At 40.3% G+C, this 24564-nt stretch overlaps 1 protein-coding gene across 3 annotated transcripts in view; it reads right to left on the reverse strand.

Moving 5' to 3' along the window:
- The window catches only part of raptor (regulatory associated protein of MTOR complex 1), a 48110-nt gene extending 24295 nt beyond the window's left edge, over positions 1 to 23815 (reverse strand). The window contains exons 1-15 of one of the 3 annotated variants that reach the window (XM_076173493.1): positions 23409 to 23815; positions 21037 to 21139; positions 20368 to 20609; positions 18771 to 18917; positions 18303 to 18544; positions 16233 to 16333; positions 15646 to 15779; positions 14164 to 14358; positions 11551 to 11745; positions 11280 to 11354; positions 8667 to 8924; positions 8370 to 8519; positions 5266 to 5398; positions 2205 to 2278; positions 1942 to 2038 (exon numbers count right to left, since the gene is read on the reverse strand). In XM_076173493.1, coding sequence (XP_076029608.1) covers positions 1942 to 2038; positions 2205 to 2278; positions 5266 to 5398; positions 8370 to 8519; positions 8667 to 8924; positions 11280 to 11354; positions 11551 to 11745; positions 14164 to 14358; positions 15646 to 15779; positions 16233 to 16333; positions 18303 to 18544; positions 18771 to 18917; positions 20368 to 20609; positions 21037 to 21139; positions 23409 to 23549 — 2287 coding nt within the window. In that variant the 5' untranslated portion in view covers positions 23550 to 23815. The remainder of the gene's footprint in view (positions 1 to 1941; positions 2039 to 2204; positions 2279 to 5265; positions 5399 to 8369; positions 8520 to 8666; positions 8925 to 11279; positions 11355 to 11550; positions 11746 to 14163; positions 14359 to 15645; positions 15780 to 16232; positions 16334 to 18302; positions 18545 to 18770; positions 18918 to 20367; positions 20610 to 21036; positions 21140 to 23408) is intronic. The other 2 variants (XM_076173494.1, XM_076173496.1) reach the window with 2 other exon arrangements.
- Between the last annotated feature and the right edge of the window lie 749 nt (positions 23816 to 24564).

Consider the following 24564-nt stretch of genomic DNA (forward strand, 5'->3'; position numbering starts at 1 on the left):
TTCTAATAACAATATTAAAATTATTTTCCTTTAATGAATCCAAATATATCAGTATAAACCTTATCAATTTAATCTAGAAAAAAAGAAATTGTTCATTAAAGCTCAAGGCACCAGTGCAATAAATACACAATGCCCACAGAACAGGATGGCACATACAGTACAAAAAGCACCACACATAATCATGACGACATAAGACTTCAGAAAAAATATATATGCAGCTGAGAAAAATAGAAAAAAGAAAAGAAATGTATTCTCAATAACAACTGAAATTGTGAATGTAAAACAAAAACACACACAGCGACACCCACACGCACATTAAAGCATACATCCCATCTCACACCCATCATTCTATTCGTCACTCCTTCAATCTGAGCATTTCACTGTTAAAAGTGCATCCCCGTTCCCGGTAATACTACTAAAGGCAAAGCAGCAAAGCACGGCACTTTCACAGTACAGCCTAATAGCAGAAGCTAGATTATCCCCATGTTTCATTATCTTGCAATCTCTTTCTTGATCCACTGAAAATGCTTTAGACATTAAGTGAGAACATCATCTTCAGGTCACACTGTCCTTTCATTCATTTACAATCATCCTCTATTCATCCCTGTTCTCTTTCCTGGTCCACAGCTATTTCTTGTGCATTCAGGGTCTTCTTTCTTCTATCCATTTAACTCATTCCTGGTCATTCTCTCAAATTCACACAATCTGCTTCTGTTTTCCATTTTTTTTTTAAAGTCTTTTTCACTCATTTATTCCATATAGCTCAACCCCCTCAGCAATCTTTGATTTATTCTGTGTTACAGCTTTCTTTCCAGCCTCTTCCTAACCTCCATCCACCAGCACTATATCCATCATGTAACACCTACCATAATAATTATAATAATAATAATAATAGAAAATATATATATACCAAAGGATTTTTTCCCCTTTACAAGGGAGGTAGCCAAAAACAAAGGCATAAAACCCACTCCCACACATTCCATCCCTATCACACTCCACTCCCCTCCACCCTCTTATCTTGGCACCTCCTGGATGATGAAAAAAAAAAAAAAAGAAAAAAAACTTTGATATTTCAATTTTCTGCTCCATTCAGTGCTGCAGGTGCAATGCAGCAAGACACAGTACATCCACAGCAAGGCCACTTCACTTAATTGGTGACCCCCTTCTCCATCCCCTAATGTGGAAAAGCGAGAAGACAGGGAGAAATCCCTTCAGGCTGTGTCAAAGTACTTCATCTCAACCACATTTAAACTTCTCCTTTCTGCCTCTCTCAGACTCCATGTCTCTACCCCATGCAATGTCATCACCACATTCACCCCTTCATATAACCTCTTTGCATCCATTCCCAGATGCCTATTTCTCATGAATACTTTTTAATTCTCAAGACATTTACTTGCTTCACTCAATCTACAATTTACCTCTACCATAACTCCTCCATTTCCCACCACAATTATATACCTCCCATTATCATCACTCCCTGTATATCTCATCACTTTACTTTTGCCTGCATTTACTCTTAACATTCTTCTCTCACACACCCTTTCAAACTCAGTCACCAACTACTTCAGTCCATCCTCAGAATTAGCCAGAAGTGCAGTGTCATTCACAACCAAACACTGGCGTTAATCATGTGTCCCTCCACCCTAACCCACCAACTCATAATGCATGCATTGATGTGCAACAGCTTAGGCAAGTGGTAAAAATATTTGATTACTGGAAAATAATATAATGCTCAATTAAAGTTATACACATATATATACCAAAGGCCCTTTTCCCCTTCAAGGTGGTTTGGCAAATTAACAAAAAAAAATATATTGGTATATATGCTGGCAGGCATTGATCAAGCACAAATTCAACTAAAACATTTCTAGATGAAAATAGCCACATTTTACAAAAGTCATTCCTCAATAATCTCCCTATCACGGGCATATCAGGACATACCTAAAGATGAAAGAGAATGTGTGGAGGGTGTCTTCTTTATTTGTGTCGGTGACATGAAGTTCTCACTGAATGACACATCTGGACTTGAACCTAATGTCTAGACAAAAACAAAGTCTGTAACCAGTTATCTGGGCAATCATGTGAGCTTCACCTCTTAAACAGACATTAATTTCCCTTTCCAGTCTGTAACATTGGCATGCATCCATGCATATTTTTCATTTTTTATTTATTTATTTATTTTCTTCGAATTCATCCTCTCTTACCTGTACAGGTGACATAACTGTTTTACTTTTGCCTCCCATCCTATGGAGGCTGTTTGAGGGGGAGAGTGTTGGATCTGAAACGTAAGACTTTCATGATACCAAAACAATCCGCTACATGAAATTTCAACATCGAAATATCTAATCTCACATGTAATACATTACTGATTTAGCTTCTGACAGGCTCCCTCCACACTTAGCACTCTCATCAGTACACTAATACTAATGATGTTTAATCAGCATCATCACCTGTACTTCATAATCAATCTTTGTATTGCCTTCTGTTGTAACCCTACCCACAACCCAACTCAACCTGTTGTTACCAGTACAGTGAGGTTGCTAGGTATGGGTGAGGAAAACCCTCACCCCTTGAACTATCATCACATGTCCCTTTTGCCCCTTCTTGCTTAAACCACCTGAAGATTGCACCTCAATATTTTCCCAACATTACTGCCAGTTCATTATTGGCACAACCATCTCATGAAGCAGGTTGCCTTTGTTTATACATTTTTCTCCACACTATCACTTACACTTATTTTCCCTTCTCCACTCCTAATTCTACTCTATCCTTCACAACTTCCCACTCTTCTATTAGCTTCTTCTTTTACTCCCTTTTTTCTCATTTGAGCAGCTTAGTTTAAGCACCTCCCTATCTTCTGTCCTTTTCCTCTTTCTCCATCTATCCACCACTCTCAACTTATCTTCCACCAAAAATTTATCTGATATTCCCCCACTCTCTCCTCTTACAGCATGTATATCCAAACTCTTCCTACTCTTCTCCTGGTTACCACTAAATAGTCCATTAAAGTTCTATCTATCACCCTTCCATCCACTACCCTTTCCCATGTGTACTTGTGCTTGACTTTCTTCCTAAACACTGTATTTGCTATCGTCAACTTTCTAGACATGTCACTATCATTTCTCCACTACCATTTTTTTCTGGAATTCCACACTTCCCAACCATTTTTACATATATATATATATATTATATATACCCTTAACCCTCCGTTTAACAGAGAAATGCATGTAAGGACTGGTCTGTTGCTGCCAAATGTAAACAGAACAGACCAGATTAGTAAATAACAGACAAATAACCATTGTTGGCAACTTAGTGCTGTATACATTTATTGGTTTCTTTTACTGTGGCTGAAAATAATGTGGTAATATTGTATTATTGATTAGTTTTAACACACACAACAGGCCTGGTGTTGGTGGCCCAGACTTGGATCAGACAACTGTATGCAGCAACAGGCAATTAGGCCATAGTCCAGCTCTATAACGGACAGGATTTTTTGTCCGCTAAATCTAAAATCTCTTGCATCAGGGCCCATTAAATAGAGGGTCAAGTGTATATAATTTTTCTTTTTGTTTTCTTTAGCGAACATATGCATTTATCTCATCTACTTGAGAATCCATCTATATAAATCCAAGGGCTTTTCTCCTTTACAAGAGAGGTAGTCAAGTCAAAAGGTAAGTAGCCACTCCCACCCATTCCACTCCTATCCACCACCTATCCACTCTTATCTAAGCTCTTCATGGATAACAGGTCATCCCTGTATCCCACCCAATGTCCTGGGTCAGAAGCAATGCAACAAGACACAGCACATCCACAGCAAGGGTCCTTCACTTAATCGACGACCCCCTTTCTATCCCCTCATTTAGAAAAAGAGGAAACTGGATGAAATCCTTTCGGGCTGCATCAAAATATCATACATAGCCACTCCCTAACCCCCCTCTCCACCCCCTCCCTGCCTTGCATCACAGTACCATCTATACACAGCCATTCTCCACTCACCCCTATTTCATGTCTTTTCCCTTCCTTGCTCAAGATATTCCCCTCTTCCTCAATGGCCCTTTCACCCCATCCATCCACAGTCATCCCCTCAAGCTCCCTCCCTCCACCTCTATCTTCCATACCTCTTTTGCTAATCTTTCTTCATTCATTCTTTCCATGTGTCCAAACCATCCTAATGCTCTTTCATCAGCCCTATCTTCCATCTCCTTTTCCACTCCAGCTCTCCTCATCTCCTTGTTTCTCACACTATCCAACCATGTAACCCCTATCATACTTCTCGGACATTTCATCTCAAATACATTTAAACATCTCCTCTGCCTCTCTTAAATTCCAGGCCTCTGCCCCATACAAAGCCATCAGCACAATCACCCCTTAATAGTCTCCTCTTTGCATTCATTCTTATGTACCTATTTCTCATGACACTTTTCAGTTCTCTAAGGCATTTACTTGCTTCTCTCAGTCTACAACTCATTACCATTTCCACTCCTCCCTTTCCTGCCACATGCAATTCCATATACCTAAAGCTATCCACTTCCTCCAGCATCTCTCCTTTAAGACTTACTTCCAACTCACTGCCACCCTCTCTATTTGTACGTTCCATCACCTTACTTTTACTCACATTTGCCTTCAACTTTCTCCTATCGTATACCGTCCCAAACTCCGTCACTAGCCCCTTAATCCCTCCTCTGACCCTGCCACAAGCTCAGTATCATCAGCAAACAACAACTGGCTCATCTCCCACTTTTCTCCATTTTCTTTAATCATCTCCACTTGAGAATACTTGAGAATAACTCGTTATCATTATGGCATACTTCATATATTAGTCATGTAACATTTTCTGCTGAAATTTTATGTCCAAAGTTATGGGTGCATAGTATACACTTGTGTGTACCACAGGCTTGGAAACACAGTACTTGTGTCAACATAACATTTTCTTTATATCACTGTGAACACTTTCAGCAAACTTGTTATTTCAAAAACTCAAGCACCAAAGAGCTGAATTACTGAGGGTTGGCTATTCTAACAAAGGCACATAAAAATGTCTCTATTTGTTGTCCATTTCAACACGAGGGTACATAAAACTACCACATCCTACAATTTTATAATGACATCCAAACTTCTCAATTACCTAACATAGTCCCCCATATCATCATAAAGATTGATACCCACCACATATTCAACAACACAAAAACAAATCACTGTTCTTGTTTTACACTGAGAACATCAAGACTATGGATAGGTACAGGAGACAAAATCAGGAGACATTACCATGTGACAGACTGGATAAGTTTGACAATGGTGATAGATCTGCGCCGGAGTCATCACGATGACATTGGCGCGCCACAGCAAGGAAGGAGCTTTCATACATCTGGACGAGGTACTGCATAGCCACCACCAACTCCTGTACATACAAGTGCAACATTGACTGATAATATATATATATATTTTTTAAATAATAATAACAATATTTATAAAAATAATCTATCTATATACAGAGGGCTTTCTCCACCTTATAAGGGAGGTAGACAAGTCAAAAGGCACAAACCCACTCCCAACCACCACTCTTTCCTCCCTCTCAGTTTAGGTTTTTTGTAGATGAAGGGTCATCGCTGTATCCTGCCCACTGCCCTGGGTCAGAAGCAATACAGCAAGACATAGTACATCCATAGCAAAGCCACTTCACTTAATCAATGGTCTCCTCCTCTTCTATCCCTCATGCAGAAAATGAAGAAGAGGGGGAGAAATCCCTTTGGGCTGCGTCAAAATATCATTTACACATGACCGCTCCCTACTCCCCCCTCCTGTCACCCAGCTTCTCCCATCGTTGCATCATAGTATCATCAATACAAAGCCATTCTCCTCTCAACCCTATCTTCTATCTTCTCCCTTCCTTGCTCATTACACATTCCACTCTTGCTCAAAGCCCCTTTCACCCCATCTATCATCTCATCCTCAATCATCCCCTCAAGTTCACTCCTTTATTTTATTTTATTTTATTTTATTTTATTATTATTTTTTTTTTTTCAATATTGTTTTTAAAGTAAGGCCATGAGACGTACTGAGGGAGAGGATGGCAGCAAATTGAAAGCGAGTGTTATAGGAGAGAGGCTGGAGGAAGTGGATGGCTTTAGATACTTAGGGGCAAATGTGGCAGGAAAGGGTGTAGAGGTGGAGGTAGAATGTAGATTGAGAGAAGCAAGAAAATACCTTCAGGGATTAAAAAGTGTAATAAGAAATAAACATTTGGGAATGGATACTAAGAGGAGATTGTATGGAGGGGTGATTGTGCTCACAGCATTGTATGGGGCCGAAACATGGTACATAAGAAAAGAAGAGAGAGTTTAAATGTGTTTGAGATAAAATGTCTGAGAATATGGTAAGGGTTACAAGGCTGGATAGGGTGAGAAATGAGGAGGTGAGGAGGAGAGCGGGGATGGAAAAGAAGTTGGAAGATAGGGTTGATGACTGAGAATTAGGATGGTTTGGACACATGGAAACAATGAGTGAAGAAAGATTAGTAAAAGAGGTGTGGAAGGCAGAGGTGGATGGTGTGAACATGAAGGGACAATCAAGGATGAGATGGATGGATGGAGTAAAAGGGGCATTACAAAAGAGGTGGATGTCTGTTGAGAAAGGAAGGGAGAGGACAGAAGATAGGGGTGAGTGGAGAATGGTTATGTATGCATGATACTGTGATGTATGGAAAGGAGTGGGTGGGGGATAGGGGGTTAAAAAATATGTGTGAATCTTTGATGCAGCCCATAGGGATTTCTCGCTGTCTTCTCTTTTTCTGCATGAGGGGACAGAAAGGGGGGTCACCAATTAAATGAAGTGGCTTTGCTGTGGATGTGCTGTCTTGCTGCATTGTTTCTAAGCCTGGGCAGTAGGCGAGATGCAGGGATGACCTGTCATCCAGGAGCCAAGAAAAGAAGGAGGGAGGGAGGGATGGTGAATGGGAGTGGAGTATACAGGGATGAAATGGATGAGAGTAGATTTATGCCTTTGACTTTGGCTATCTGACATATGGTGATGCATCACAATACGCACATTACAAAATATAAAGTTACCACTGTTATACTCATTCTCTCTCACCCTAAATAAATATAACATCACAGGAAACATGATCATGCCTGTTCACAGAATACGGAGGACACTCAGCCACAACTACAAAATAAATATAATGAAGCCAGCACCAGCATCCTCTTATTGCCCACTTGCAGCTCAAGATGCATACATAGGTATCATTGTACTCAAAGAGGTTAAAAATCATGATCATAATCTATTCTACTTATCTATACACCAATTGGCTTCTTTCTCCTTATGAAAGAGGTAGCCAGCCAAGGCATACAACCCACCCCTCACCCATTCCTCATTTCCCTTTTATCTTATATCCTTGTGGATGAAGAATCATCCTTTTCCCTTGCCCCACTGCCTGGGTCTGAAGCAATGCAGCAAAATACAGTATATCAACAGCAGGGTCTGCTATTTCATTTACACAGCTACCCTCCCTACTCACCCACTGATGCAAATACAGAAATGGCAAGGAGAAATCCCTTCAGACTGCATTAGTTTATATTCCATTCACAATCATTCTCCACTCACGCCTATCTCTTGCCTTCTCCTTTCCCCCTTCACTCCATCCATTCATGTTATTCTTGATCAACTCCTCAGGTTCACTCCATCCACCTCAGCCTTCTTCACCCAGTATTCTTTCATCTACCCTAACTTCCAGTTCCCTTTCCACCCCTACTCTCCTCCTTACCTCCCCATTTTTCACTCTATCTGTCCTTGTACCACACACCATACTTCTCAGACACTTCATCTCAAATACATTTAAAATTTTCCTTTCTACCTCCCTTAAATTCCAAGTCTCTACATGCAACCATAGATATCTAAAAACATCACTTCCTCCAATCTCTCTCCTTTAACCACTTCAGTACGGGACTTAAATCTCGCGGGCAGCAGCCAATGCCAGCCGTATGACGTGTCGTAATAATACTCGCATCATAAAATATAGTCACCGCTTATATCGATCGTTCTCTCTTTCACCCGCGAATTTTGAAAACCACAGAGAATGGGATTCAGGGCGCATTTGGGAGAATGTAAAAACACAGGGGCAACTACAATAAATATAATCAAGACGCCGATATGGCAGCATCGCGAATCCACTTGCTCCTCATGACACCTACGTGTGCGGCACCGTATGGAAGGGGTTAAGACTTAACTCTGGTACACTTCTTGTACATCTTGCTTTTACCTATATTAACTTTTAACTTCCTCCTATTGCACGCCTTCCAAAACTCCATCATTAGCTGCCTCATACCCTAATGGCAGAGTGACTCATAATGCATATTTACAATTTTCAGTCTTACCTGCCTGACCAGTGGAGAACCATCCCCAGCCACACTGGTGATTAGAGTGATGGCAATTGCGTGGTCAATGGCACGAGCATGATCATTCTGGTCACCACTTGGCAGACTGCTCATGAAGGTGCCCAAAGCAAAAACTGCAGAGGCTCGAACCTGAAACAAAAACATTCTTCTATCAGAAACTTAAATTTTGGCGAGTCTCTAAAATAATCATGAATGTTAAAAAGTTTCACTGCCTGGAAACCTGCAGCACAATAGTAACAATTAAATTCATAACAAAGATAAAGAAGCCAGTCTTACCTCAGGAACAGGATCATGCAGCAAAGTGTATAATTTTTCATGTGCATTATCTCGTGTGCCAGTCCATCTGGCATTAGGGTGATGGTGCCACACTCGTCCTACACAAAGGGCTACCCACTGCCGCAGGTGTGGATGTGAATCGTTAAGTTGTTCAAGGCACGGAGCAAGGAGGGAACCTTGGAGGACAACTCTTTGGCCATCTGGATGATCCCACACAATTACACCCAGTACAAAGGCTGCCATTGTCCGATGTTCAGCCTGAGTGGGAGATAACCAAATTCTTGTTAACATTCATTTGGTGAAGCCTGGATACGAGCACCCGTCTTGAATATATTTTACAGATTACTCTTTAAATATTTCACATGGTTATAATTTTAATGGGAGATTGGGAATGGATGTAAAATGAAGAAAGTGGTGAAGGGAGGGAGGCAGAGGTGTTGAGGGCAGAGTGAAGAAAGACTAGTAAAAGAAGTGTGGAAGGCAGAGGTGGAAGGAGTGAACATGAGGGGGTGACCTAGGATGGGATGGATGGATAGGGTAAAAGGGGCATTGGGAAAGATGGGAATGTCTGTTGAGGAAGGACAGGAGATGACAGAAGATAGGGGTGAATGGAGAATGGTTGTGTATGGATGATGCTGTGATGCATAAGGGGGAGTGGGTGCGGGATGGGGGTGAGGGAGTATGTGTGAGAAATAAACTGAAGCAGCCCAAAGGGATTTCTCCTTGTCTTCTCCTTTTCTGCATGAGGGGATGGAGAGGGGGGTCACCGATTTAATGAAGCGGCCTTGCTGTGGATGTGCTCTCTTGTGACACTGCTTCTGATCCAGGGCAATGGGCAAGATGCAGGGATGACCTATCATCCAGGAGGTGCCAAGATAAGAGGGAGGGAAGAGGGTGGAGGGGAGTGGAGTATGTTAGGGGTGGAATGGGTGAGAGTGGATTTTATGCCTTTGTTTTTTGACTACCTCCCTTGTTAGGGGGCCTTTGGTATATGTAAGTCTAAATTTGTCAAATTTGAATCCATTACTGTGAGTCCTGTCCTGTTGTCTTAATATGATGACCTTATCTGTATCACCCTAGTTAAAGCCCTTTATTACACTTCACGCATTCTTTATCTTTCCAGTGTAATTTAAGGAACCTAAGCCTGTTCTCAAAAGGTAAATTTCTGACCCCATGTATTATTTTGGTAATTCTCCTCTGTACTGATTCTAGTGAACTGATATATATTCAATAGGAATGTGACCAAAACTGTACTACATTGTCAACGATGGGTCTAACTCCAGATAGAGTTTGGTAACTATCTCTGCACTTTTATTTGTAACTATCCTAGCAATGCAAGCTAATGCTCTGTTAGCTCTATTCCTGCTGCTAATGCACTATTTCCTGGATTTAAGGTCAGGACTCCCTAGCTTTCCCAAGTCTCTTTCACATTCAGTTTTCTCTACAAAGGTGTTATCCAAGCTATATCTACTTTCTGGGTTGTGTAAACACACTGCACTTTGAGATATTGAAGTTCATTTACCATTTCACCAACCATGTTAACAATTTCTTACTATCTTCCTGCAGTATCCCAGCAACTTCCCAACCTAATTTGGTGTCCTAGTTTAGTGTCATCCCCAAACTTACTGACATCACAGATAATCCTATAGTCCATGTCATTTATATACATAATGGACAAGGGAATAACTGAGCCCTGGAGAACTCCACTTATAACACTCCCATATCTGGATTTTACACTGTTAATAGTGACCTTCTATTTTCTGCCACTGTTCCATGCTCTAATCCATTCAAACACTTTTCCTCTTATGCCATGGGCTCTGAGTTTAATTAGTTGCCACTGGTGGGGCACCTTGTTGAATGCTTTGCTAAAGTCATGGTAAATAACATCATAACTATCATTGTTATCTGCTACCATGTAGACAGTGTAAAAAGATAGATTAATTGCATATGACCTACCCTCGGTGAACCCATTCTGTGAGTCACAAATCAAATTATGTCTTTCAATGTGATCTCTGATTCTATTAGCTATTATTGATTCTAGATCTTACCTATAACTGACTTCAAACTGGTTGGCCTATAGTTGTGCACAGACAATATATCATCTTTTTTGAAAACAGGAACTTTTGCCTGCCCCCTAGAAATAGGCATGAAACCTTTGTCTACCAATTTACTAAATACTTTCATTAACTGGTCACAGATTTTAAATTTACATATCTTACACACTCTTGGAAAGTTTTTTTCACTGGACCTGGGGATTTTGTAGTTCTAATTTAAGTCTATCAAGCTGTTTAACTACTTCTTCCCTACTATTACTGATATTAGTCTGCTTCTCTCATCCCTACTGAAGATCAGGCTGCAGTCAGGTACCATATCTAAACTCCACTTTGAGAAAATGTCTATTAACCGCCTCACTCATTTTTCCCTCCAAATCTATCAAGATGTCTTCATCAGTTTCAACTAGGTCTATCCTTTCTTTATTTTTTGTTCTTTTTTGTACTCTTAACACACCTACCTTCTTCATGTAATTTTCACTAATAATCACCCAATATATCTTTCTTTTACATTATTAGCCATGTATGAAAGTTACAGAGTACTAAACAACAGACAACCTACTGGCATGGAAGCATCTGACAAAACTTGTAGGAAGTATTTGTAGCCATTGTCCCTCACCAGGTCACCTTTGCAACTCTGTAATAAAAAAAAATTCAATCAGAGGACATAATTCATTTCCTACAGTTACCACAAGAATCAATATCTCAAAACATGTCTTTGCCACTAAAAAAGAAAAAAAAAAAATAGCTAACAACTTAATTAAAAACATATTAATATCCCATCATATGTATAGTTTTACTCTAGTACACTTACAAAAAATATGAAAACTAACCGGATCAACAGCAAGAATCTTTGCCCACAAATAGACAAGCATGGGACGTAGTTCACGGGCAGTAGACTGAAGGAGGCGAAGTACATAGGGAAAGATACCCACTGACAGTACTAGATTAACTGCCCATGGACCCAAGGCCAGAAAACTACCTAATAATTCCAATGCTCTTGGACGGTGCACCTGACTCAGCAACACCTGCAACAAGAAATGAAATACATAGCACAAGAACATAAATTCAATTAATTGCTCCTCAAAATGCTTATCTAAATTCATACCAGTTCACACCTAAAGGCCTTTTTCCCTTTATAAGGGGAGTGCCCCAACTCATACTCATCAAAACTCAATCCTTGCCCCTCCCACCTTAGTACAGTAAGTCCTTGTTATACGGTACATATGCGTTTCTGAAAACCTTACCACAAATTGAAATCACCATATACCGAACCCATTATAACATGTAATAATAGGGTATGGCAGACATACCTTCTCCCTGCTCTTTCCTTTTCAAAATATCTAGCGGATACCGTATCTGTGAATTTTTCTTACCGTAAATAGAATCGAGGGTAGCAATTACCAAATACCGTAACTGTGAATTTACCGGATAAAGAATTACCGTATAAGGAGGACTCACTGTAACTTGTGGATGAAGAGTCATCCCTGTACCCTGTGAACCTGCTTGGGTCAAAGGCGTGCAGCAAGACACAGTACCTCCACAGCCGGGCAAGACAGCTGAGACTGGTTTACCCCCACTACTTCATTAAATGATGACCTTCCCACCTTCCTTATTGTATTTCATATGTCAAGTTTGATATTGTCAGAAATGTACGGGACATGGGCCTGGCTAAAGGCAAACTCTACAAAATTTTGTTAGGTTATTTTTAAAGTTGGGCACCTATGAACAGGTAAATAAGCTTGCTCTGGCTGTAAGAGGAGCGGGTGAGGAGGGAGGAGACGGTGTCTGTCCTTGGCGAAGTCTTCATGTGGGAGATGGCTGGAGATAGCTTCCTCAATTCCCAAGGCCGTCTGTCTTTCGTGAACTTCCAGTGACCCCTTGTATTCACCGAGATCAGGTCATAACCCTCACATTAATTGTCCCTTGGGAGACAATACTGCTGGGGGCTGCAGGTGTTCCAGGAAACACATTTTGTAAGAATGGATGCGGCCAGGTCATGACCTCAGGGCAGCTGGTGACTCCCAGGTGTTCAGTCCCTGGGGACCTTCTGAGGCGCTGATTCTACTTATGTGTCACCAGTGAGGCAACTGCCTCGTAGATATCATTCATGCAATAATACCCAATTTCATCTACCAATCTATATACCAAGGGCCTCTTCTCCCCTCCAACATCATCTCTCCATTATGATTGTTTCCTAGTACTCCACACTTCTCAACCACTCCATCTATTGACTTGTCTCCTACCCTAGCATCAAGATCTCCCAATGCCACTACATTGACATCTTTGCATAAACCCTCTATGCACTCATTTAAATATATCCAGAAAGCCTCCCTATCCTCTGCACTCTTCTCACTACCAGGCCCATGTGCGCTTACAAAAACCCGCATCTCCCTTCCCAGTTTCACCTTGAAGAAACCTCCTTCCACTCCACACATTTACCTACCTCTTCACTTACTAGTATAGCCACCCCTTCTCTCCCTCATCCTCTCTTCATTCCTGACACCCTCCCAACTACACTCCCAAACTCAAACTCACCCCTCCCTTTCAACTTAGTTTCACTCAATGCCAACACATCCATCTTTCTTCTCATAAATATACTGCCTATCTCCTCCCTTTTACTCTCATATGTACCACATCCAAACACATTAAAAGACCCAAACCTTAGGGTTCTAGTTGGAAAACTTCTCCCAGACCTTCTTATGTTTTTTTTGTTTTGTTTTGTTTTTTAAGAATGTCTCCTTTGGGGCTACAAAGAGTAGGATGCCTAGTCCTATCCCATCCCATTTTTGTCGCCTTTTATGACTCAAGTGGGAACACTCAGTGGCAGTATTCTTTCTCCCCTGCCACAGGGTTCGGCAAAAAAGAAAATGAATATTCAGAGAAGTGGTGCAGAACAGCATGAAGAGTGGGGGAACAGCATAATGGAAGGACAGTCACAGTATAATAAAGTAACATAATTTCTCTATGAATAGAGATTTCCTCTATCACAGACAAAATGATATGTGATTCTGGTCCAAAGGGGTGCCCAATATAAACCCTAAAATATAAGCTGCATGCTACTGAGCAGCTTTTAACCCCACAGTAACATGCAGCCAATACCCCAGACATGGTATAAACATAAATACACACACACACACATATATATATATATATATATATTCAAACACATTCAATTTTTTTCTTTCTTTTTTCTTTTCATGGCAGCAGAACCAGAAATCAGTCATTTTGGTTTACAACTGCATTTGTGTTTTGCATCCTAAAGGGCTGCAAATATTCAAAGTTATGAACCCCTGGACTAGATAAAGAATAACAAAAGGGCAGATAAAGACAAAGAAAAAGAAAAAAATTAAAACCAAAATACTGACAAATCCAATACTGTATTCATTTTGTCATATGAATAACTTTCTCTTTCCTCTACTTTTCTACATCAAATATTGGCTCACCTGCAGTACTACTGGAAGCTGTTCGGGAGGATTGCGGTCTTGATGGCCAAGGTTCAGCCAAACCTGAAAGGCTGTCAGCTGCTCCTCAAAGAAAGACGAATGTACAAGAGAATACGGATCCTCCGACTTCAGGGCTGTAGGTAGCTGACTAAGACACAGCTCCAAGGCCAAGTCCCACGCATCCCACATCGGATGCTGTCGAGAAAACAAAAAACAAAATAAATATATAAAGTAAAGGATAAAAGACTCAAGATGGGTACTGTCTTCTACCAACAACATACAGTGAGAACTCTCATTAACGGACGTTAATTATCTGTGTTTGTGGTGTTTTCGCTGTGTTGGAGTGGTTTTTGGGTGGCACAGTGATTGCACGCACTAAACAACAGCACCAAAAACACAGTGAAAACAGCTAATTAACGTCCATTAATGAGAGGTCTTACTGTATACCAAAAACACTTTCTCATCCTTATATAAGGGATAGCCAAATCAAAGTTTACACCCACCTTACACCTATCCCACAGTTATTCCATAGCTTATTTATTGTCCCTCCCATCTTAGCACTTCATGGAGTGTCTACTGCCCTGATCAGAGGCAATGCAGCAAGACACAGCACTTGAATAGGAGGACCTGACAGCTGCAGCTAGTTTACTCTTACAGTTTCATTATATGGTAACCCCCCAACCTCTTCATCTCCCATACAGACCAAACAAGAACATACCTTCAAGCCACATCATTTCTTTATCTACTTACAACCACTCTCGAGTCATGCCAATCTTCTGAACTCTCTCTTTCTTCCTTGACAGGCATTCCTCTTGCAACCAAAGCCCCCTTCACCCCGTCCATCCACCTTACTCTTGATCTTACCCTAAGTTCTCTCTACTCACTTCTGGTTTCCACTTTTTTTTTTACACTTTTCTTCATTTGTTCTTCCCATATGCCCAAAATATCTCAGCATTTTTTCATCCACACTCTCTGCCATCTCTCTTTTTGACCTCCACTCTCTGCCTCACCTCCACAAGGAAGGTAGACAGAGACAGAGAGTGAGAGAAAGAGAAGAGAAAGAAGAAAAAGAGAAGAGAGAAAGAGAGAGAGAGAGAGAGAGAGAGAGAGAGAGAGAGAGAGAGAGAGAGAGAGGAGAGAGAGAGAGAGAGATAGAGAGAGAGAGAGAGAGAAAGAGAGAGAGAGAGAGAGAGAGAGAACACAGATACAGAGACTGGTACAGAGAGTGAAACAGTACATAGACAGATACAGATACAGAGAGAGAGAGAGAGAGAGAGAGAGAGAGAGAGAGAGAGAGAGAGAGAGAGAGAGAGAGACAGAGAGAGAGAGAGAGAGAGAGAGAGAGAGAGAGAGAGAGAGAGAGAGAGAGAGAGAGAGAGGAGAGAGAGAGAGAGAGAGAGAGAGAGAGAGAGAGAGAGAGAGAGAGAGAGAGAGAGAGAGAGAGAGAGAGAGAGAGAGAGAGAGAGAGAGAGATTCCATTACCTGGTGAGTGGGAGGTAGTTTAGGTGAGCAGACAGGTGTGCAGTCATATGACCTCATTATACGCTGTGCCAGGAGGAAGTTCCTAAACAAGCTTGCGACCAGAAGGTCTTGCCGGAACAACTTCTGAAAAAGATCTGACAGGAACGAGATAGAATTAAAAACATTACCTTTTTGAAATGGCAAATATATGATGCGAATGAAATCTATACTATAGCAATACAGATTTCCATGTAGCTACAGCTAAAACCTTGAAATTTCAAAATATACAACTCATCCCCAATGATGAGATGGAGAAGGCAGACAGGGCTGTTGAAGGAGTATTGGGATGGTTTGCACACATGAAGACAGGAATGACCCCTCATCCACTAGGACATACGATGAGAGGGAGGAAAGGATAGTGGATAGGAGCAGGTACATGCCTTTTGAACTGGCTACCTCGATTATAAGGGGGGAAAAAACATTGGTATATCAATAGATCACAAGCCCCCCCCCCCATCCCAACCTTGCCATATGTTAAATAAGTCATTATACTGATGAGATTAAAGGAGTGGAGACAAATAAATGACAAGGAAAGTTGAAAGCCTTACCTCGTGGGAGTGTGTTCCATGCGATTGTGTCAGTGATGGCGGTAAAGATCCAGTTGAGTTCTCCGAGCATGGTCCGTCGGTCATTTAACTGACCTGGAATCCTGCAGGAAAGTGTTTACAAAGTATATAGACCACAATCAGGTGTTCTTGTTCACTCTCTAAATACACAAGCGGGCAATTTCTATTTATTTATCTATTTTATCTTTTACTTTTTTTTTTTTTTTAGAGGTAAAGCTTCTTCAGTGGATGAGCCCTACTATGGAGGTGCTGTGCCTTCCTGCACTGTTTGTGATCTTAGCAGTGGACAGGGGACGGGTACCCATCATCCATAACAACCTACAATGAGGGGAAGAACAAATATGTATTGGATGGGTGTTGGATGGATGAAGACTGGGTGCATGCCTTAATTGACCACCTCCTTAATAAAGTGGAGAGGGCCTCTTCGTATGTGTATAAATATTCTTGTTTTACTGGACAAAATTTACCTGTTTCTTGAATGAGTCTACATCTGTGATTTCAATATCGCTGGTTTTTATTTACCTGTTTCTTGAATGAGTCTACATCTGTGATTTCAATATCGCTGGTTTTTATTTTTCTCTTGAGAAAAATGAACATTCTTATGTAACAGAACTGGGGTTGGCTGTATTATCATTAAATCAATGGTTTACTATATGTATTTGTATGTATCTACCTAACTGTAGTGCACCCATCCATTAATCGCATGAACAAAAGGGGAAGGGGACATCTATCTGATATTTCCAATCCATCAGACCCTTATATAATATCAAAGAAAACTGATATTTCTTCTTAGCGCGCATCCCTGACTTTGATGTTTCAACTTGTAATGCAAAAGAAAAGCCATGTGATGAGGCCAGGTGCAAGCACACATGGATAGCTCGTCTCGTAAAATACAACTAGGTAAATACATACACTGAGACACTTTTTTGCATGGAGCCAAGAATGGGAAAATGAAGTTCAATATAAAAAAATGCAAAGTACTGGTCTTGGGCAATAGTGGCAAAAGACCATCCTTACACTATTCCTTGGGAAGAGAATTACGAAAACAAAACGGGAGAAAGATTTGGGTGTGTTGATAAAAGACAACCAGTCTGTCACCCGACGGATATCAGCAGGTTTGTGGGAGAGACCTATGGACTACTGCAGAGGAATAAAGTTGCTTCCTCCACACCCCTTTCAACCCATCCATCCATCTCATCCTCTGTCTCCCCTTCATGTTCACTCCATCCACCTCAGCCTTCCACACCTCTTATTGATCTTTCTTCACTCATTCTTTCCACGTGTCCAAACCATCCCAATACTCTTTCATCGACCTTATTTCTCAATTCCTTTTCCACCCCAGCTCTCTTCCCCACCTCGTTTCTCACTCTATCCAGCCCCCCTACCATACTTCACAGGCCTTTCATCTCACATTTAAACTCCTCTCTTATGTTACATGTTTCTGCCTCATACAGTGCTGTCAACACAATCACCCCTTCATACACTCTCTTCTTAGCATCCATTCCCCTTGTAAAGGGGAAAAAGCTGTTGGTATGTGTATGTATGTTGTCTCCACACATTTTTGATTATTCAACATCTTGACCATGAGTTCTTAACCTCTTCACTCCGGGGCACATCGCACGTCTGGCAGCATTAGCTGCCCGACGTGCAATGTTGCGTCATAATAATCGCATAATAAAAAATAAAGTCAGTGCTCAATCGTTCATTCTCTTTCACCCGTGAATTTTGATAACCATAGAAAATATGATGAAGCCAGTTTAGAGAGAAATGGAGGTTACGTAGGCACGACTACAATAAATATAATCAAGACGCCGACGTCAGCATCATTGTGTACCCACTTGCTCCTCATGACGCTTACGTAGGCGTCACCGTATGGAAGTGGTTAAAGCTCTATTTACCCCCATCTACCCACTTTTTCCTTGGTGCACCTCTTACTCACAATCCCGGCACCTTCAACTCTTGCTTCACATCAGAATTCACCTCAAATAGTTTCACTGGATCTTCCTACCCACAGTTGCTTGAACATTCATACACTAGTCAAAACCAACTTACTTATCTATGATATCTAGTGTGAGTCCACATAGTAATTTGCTCTTGTTCTGCAGCATGTACCAAGTTACAGCCATGTTGATGGGTGTGGTCAAACACGCTGTAAACACATCTGCAGGTAGGTCTGGATTCATGGGGAGGATCTCGTTGGCACCACAGGCTCCGAGCTGAATGCACTGTTTGAAAGATGGTGGAGAAGGTGAACCTCCACTTCCAGATGAACCACAACTTGGTCCTCCACTTCGCTATACAGAGGTCAAAGTTGGGAAAAAGGAAGGAGGAATAATACAATGATGATGTATGCCAAATTTCATCATTAGATTAAAGGAACTCCTACTTTCAGAAAAATGCTATGCAAAAAAAACTGACTTCTACCAAATTCTTTTAAAAAGTTATCTTAAACAAAAATAACAATACAAAATTCTAAACAACACCTTGTGTCAAATTTGGATGATCTAAACAGCTCTTTACCTTCCACTCCTCTTCATGCTGATCTGCAATTTGTTCAAATAGTTTCACAATAACTCCAGCATTGGAGCAGTCATATACATAAATAGACGGAGATCCCATCCATGTCTGAAGTTCATATATGGACAGGGGAATATATTGTGTGTAATTCTGTAAGAGAAAAAAATACAAATAAAAATAAAAATAAATAAAATAAAAATAATAATGCTTATTCAACTTAATAATAATAATAATAGTTTTACATATACACACACACACACACACACATATATATATATATATATATATATATATATATATATATATATATATATATATATATATATATATATATATATATATATATATATATATACATACAGTGAGTCCTCCTTATACGGTATTTCTTTATCCGGTAAATTCACAGTTACGGTATTTGGGAATTACTACCCTCAATTCTATTTATGGTAAGAAAAATTCACATATACAGTATCTGCTAGATATTTTGAAGAGGAAAGAGCAGGGAGAAGGTATGTCTGCCATATCCTATTATTACATGAATTCAATTTGCGGTAAGGTTTTCAGGAACACATATGTACCGAATAACAAGGACTTAGTGTATATATATATATATATACATATCCATATATACATACACACACACACATATATATATATATAATATTTCAATATAGAGGCACTCTATCCAACCTTGTGACCCCTATAATTCTCATGCATTTCATCTCAAATGCATTTACATTTTTCCTCTCTACCTCAGATGTGGAAGGAGTGAACATGAGGGGGCGACCTAGGATGAGATGGATGGATGGGGTGAAAGGGGCTTTGGGGAAGAGGGAAATGTCTGTTGAAGAAGGACAGGAGAGGACAGAAGACAGGGGTGAATGGAGAATGGTTGTATATGGATAATGTTGTAATGCATGAGGTGGAATGGGTGGGAGGATGGGGGGTGAGATAGTATGTGTGAGAATAATTTGATGCAGCCTGAAGGGATTTCTCCCCGTCTTCTCCTTTTCTGCACGAGGGGATGGAGAGGGGGGTTGCCAATTTAATGAAGCGGCCTTGCTGTGATTGTGCTGTGTCTTGCGACACTGCCTCTGACCCAGGGCAGTGGACAAGATGCAGGGATGACCCGTCATCCAGGAGGTGCTAAGGTAAAAGGGAGGGTGGAGGGAGATGGAGTATGTAGGGGATGGAATGGGTGGGAGTGGTTTCTATGCCTTTTTCTTTTTGGCTACCTCCCTTGTAAGGGGGAAAAAGCCTTGGTATATGTATGTACCTTTCTTAAATTCCAAGTCCCTGCCCCATACAGTGTTGTTGGTTTGTTGACACAATCATCCCTTCATATAATCTCTTTGCATCCATTCCCAGCTGCCTATTTCTCATGACACTTTTTAATCACCCCAAGGTATTTACTTAATTCTCTCGGTCTACAACTTACCTCCACTTCCACTCCTGCCTTTCCAGCTACATGCTACCCCAAATACCTAAAACTATCCACCTTCTCCAGCCTTTCCTTTAATAACAGTGAATGATTGCATGAATATATATATATATATATGTACACACACACAAACATATAACATATATGATTAGAACATACCTTGTTGAAAACCCATATTTCTCCATTGACTGTGGGTTTGGGCACTCCATGGCCATTATAATGAAAAAGAACTCTTTCTTCCTTGGCATTTCTTCGCAACGATGTGCAAAGCTTCTTAACATCTTCAACTGTTGGGTCAAGAGACTGTTTATAGCGTGCCCGAGGCTGCCAGCGTTCATATGCCTTCAACAAACTATTGCCAATTGCTTCAATTGCTTTACCCGGTGGAACTGATAAAGGATCTGCAAAAAGAATATATACATATACATATATATATATATATATATATATGTACACACACACAAAATCATGTACACCTACATCTTAAACAATTAATGTAAGGAGTATGACAGCAATAATTGTGAATAACACAATTACAAAAGGCAAAACACATATGGCATTAGAAGAAATGAAAACCAGTATGGTACCAGGATTAAGTAGACACCTTGAGGAAATTCTGACAAAAGGTGGCATAGCAATGATGGAGTCCGAGGACCACTGCTGACTATTGTATAGATACGTATTTCCAGTCAGTAAAACTCAAGGACACTATTTTCATCAACCACTGTATCTCTACATAATTCATTTGTTCAAATCCTAGCACCATAAGTCAGTCTCGATAATTATGAAAAATTTCCACTCATGCAACTGCTATTATAAAATACTCACCAATCCAAGCCTCTTGTCTTGCACAAGGTTGTATTTTAACAATGTCTGGTGGATCCACAGGAATGTTGAGACACAACACTAATGCCACACTCAAGGTCTTCATCTGAAAGAACAAGTTAAACATAAATGTAATTCTAACTTTTCTTGCAACTTTGATATTTTTTTCCCAATTACTGGATAAATTTATCCACTCATCCTCTCTGATATTACTCAACCTGAATTCATCCTCCTCACCAGACTCCCCCCCCTCAGCTACGTAGGAATTGCCTAAGTTTTATGAGTCAATTTTTAAGGACTTAAGTGACAATCTTATGGATCAAAGAAAAATATTATTACTTTTATCTTTTACTGTCCCTGCTTTCTACTACCATCCTTAGATCTCTACCACCTCTGTGACTTCACCATTTTGGCATGATGCTGTCCCCAAGAGCATACATACATACATATTCCAAGGCTTTTTCCACCTTACAAGGGAGGTAGCCAAAAAGGAAAAGGCATAAAATCATTCCCACCCATTCCATCCCTGAATACACTCCACACTCCACCACCCTCCCTCTCATCTTAGCACCTCCTGGATGACGGGTCATCCCTGCACCTTGTCCACTGCCCTGGGTCAGAAGCAGTGTCGCAAGACACAGCACATCCACAGCAAGGCCGCTTCATTAAATCGGCGACCCCCCTCTCCGTCCCCCCATTGCATAAAAGGAGAGGACGGGGAGAAATCCCTTCAAGCTGCATCAAATTTTGTTCACACATACTACCTCACCCCCCATCCCCCACCCATTCCACCTCATGCATCACAACATTATCCATATACAACCATTCTCCATTCACCCCTGTCTTCTGTCCTCTCCTGTCCTTCTTCAACAGACATTTCCCTCTTCCCCAAAGCCCCTTTCACCCCATCCATCCATTTCATCCTAGGTCACCCCCTCATGTTCACTCCCTCCATATCTGAAGTAGAGAGGAAAAATGCAGTGGACCACCACAACTGTGAGGATGACCTCGTAACATGACCAAGTCAACCAATTTAACCAAGAAATAACAGTACACCTAGGTCTCTTAATCCAACAATTGTCAACTGTCACCTGTGTGGATGTTTGGGCCCCAGACATAAACCCACTTTGGGAATTGGTGATGTTTTATGTCCTGGGGTAATTCCAGAAGTAAGTTTATGTCCTGGGCCCTAATATCTGCACAACTGGTGGTTGGCAAGTACTGGATTAACCATTAGAATACAATGACGCCAACATCAGTGTCATGGGGCATGAGTGAGTTACAAGGCAGCAAGGCATCAGCATCTTTATCATATATATTTTGTACTTGTAGTTGAGTGACCCCTGTATTCAATGAGTAGGCTTGACTGTATTTTCTGAGGTTATCAATATTCAGGGTGAAAAAGAACAAGTATAACAGCTGTAACTTTATATATTATAATACAGATATTTTGGTGCATCATTGTACATCAGGCATCCTATTATGCATAAGTATTTTATTTGTTTTGAAGAAGTTAAGAGACCTAGATTTATGTTTGATTGGTATTACTAATGAAGTGCACACCTACATGATATATCAATACTAAATTAAATATTAATTTGGTAAATTAAAATACATCAATGTACAATGTTTTTCTTGGCAGAAATCAATAACAAAAAACCCTGCCGCTACCAAATGGAGCTGCAATGCAAACTTCAAGATGCTATGTTTGTAGTCTGTCTAGGACTGTGCAATCATATCATTCCCTGACGATAACTACCCTGATGACCTCTATGGTTCTAAATTCACAACCCATAGGAGGTTAGATTAGGTTAGGTCAGACTAGACAAATTAAATAACTTCCGTTAGTTTGTCTTCCACAATCAACAAAAACAAACATGTTACATGGTGTCTTGAAGCTTGCTGACATCCTAGTCGTTGCTATTCTATTGCTTTTACCAACTTTTTTGTTATTGATTTCTGCCTATAAGAAAGTATATTACATTGATGTATTACAATTTATAAATATCTAGTTTTATATTGCTACATCGTTTAGGCGTGCACTTTAAAAAATGTTACCATATCTATGACTTTTTCAAAAATATGGGACACATCAAAATTACATAAAACCATACTGCCACATAAATCTACATACATTCTCCTTTCTGATTATGGTTCACAGTAAAATGACACTGCATCCAATGCTTAATTTAAAGTCTACATGTTATTGACTTGTTCCAACGGGAAATCTATTCAATGCACATTTACTTCTGTACGTTCTCTGTCAAATGTCCAAGAATGAATACTTATCAGTACTATGTTTTCGCCCATACATTTCTTATCTTCAATGAAGATATTTAATTATTATGACTTACTAAGTCAAAAATAATTCATACCCTTTCTTTCAATCTCCATGATTGCGCTACGGTGTTGGCCCCTTCAATCTTTTCAACATGTCTAGCTTCTGTCAGTACTGTCACTTCTTGTTCTGGCTCCTCCTCGGTAACCCGAACAACGCGTTTATCTGTCATAGCCATGAGGTTAAATTAATCCCTGCTTCTATGTTAATTGTAGTTATCACAACGGCGTAGTAGTATGCCACACCATACACACATGTTTACATTGAGTAGAGTACTCGTAGTAAGAGAAGATCGTATTGCGAAGGTCGAGTTAGTTCACGAAAAAATATACATATATTCTTAAATAGATGTCGATGTCATTAATTAGATATATGAGATTGTTGTTTAATTTTCTGTTTTACTCTAACGAGTATTGGATTATTGTCAATTTGTTTATCAATATTATAATTATAATAGATAACGAATACGACCATGCTGTAAAACAGTAGAACTCCCACTACTCAGATATGATAAGGATTCATTTTTCCATCATAAACTTATTTTCAAGATCAAGAACGGCGCCTCATGGAAAGATTTTTGGCTTTGGTGACCGTTATTCAAGAGTCAATGCCCTCCCGAACCTCTGCGCCTTGACCAGGGGCCGCATACTCAAGCATCCAACGGCACATTTCTTTACCACCGTTTTCCTCAAAGTCGCATATTTAAGAACCCGCCTATGCGCCGCCATCTTAAAATAAAAGGCACGCTAGTGCTTTAGCACAAAGGCAGGTTATAGGTTATCATTAAAATGAAAAGGCGCATTGGAAAATTCAGGAACGAAAGGATATGTGGTGCTCTTTGCTTATATTAAATATTTATATGAAATACTAATTCCTTACTTGGCTTACAGTGCTATGCTTTATACTAAATTTTGGTTATAGGATAGGAAGAGGTTATATTAGTAATATGAAAATATGTACAGAAGTAATCATTATTTCGAAGACACCTAGTTAATGTAAACTAAGCATCAAAGACTAGTGCTTACTGAATGAACAATCATCATCATTATTTGGGAGCATACGTCATGGAGCGCGTTGCCAGTTCCCACGGTGTCTCCGAGTAAGCTAACATGGAGCCACCCTACTCACTCCAAACAACTCTCGACAGGTGCAATCAATTTGCCCCAGACATGAATTCTGTGGAGGACTCTTTT

This window comes from Oratosquilla oratoria, chromosome 34 (genome assembly GCF_046742065.1).
Source record: "Oratosquilla oratoria isolate Oo_2021 chromosome 34, ASM4674206v1, whole genome shotgun sequence".
NCBI classification, from domain to species: domain Eukaryota; kingdom Metazoa; phylum Arthropoda; class Malacostraca; order Stomatopoda; family Squillidae; genus Oratosquilla; species Oratosquilla oratoria.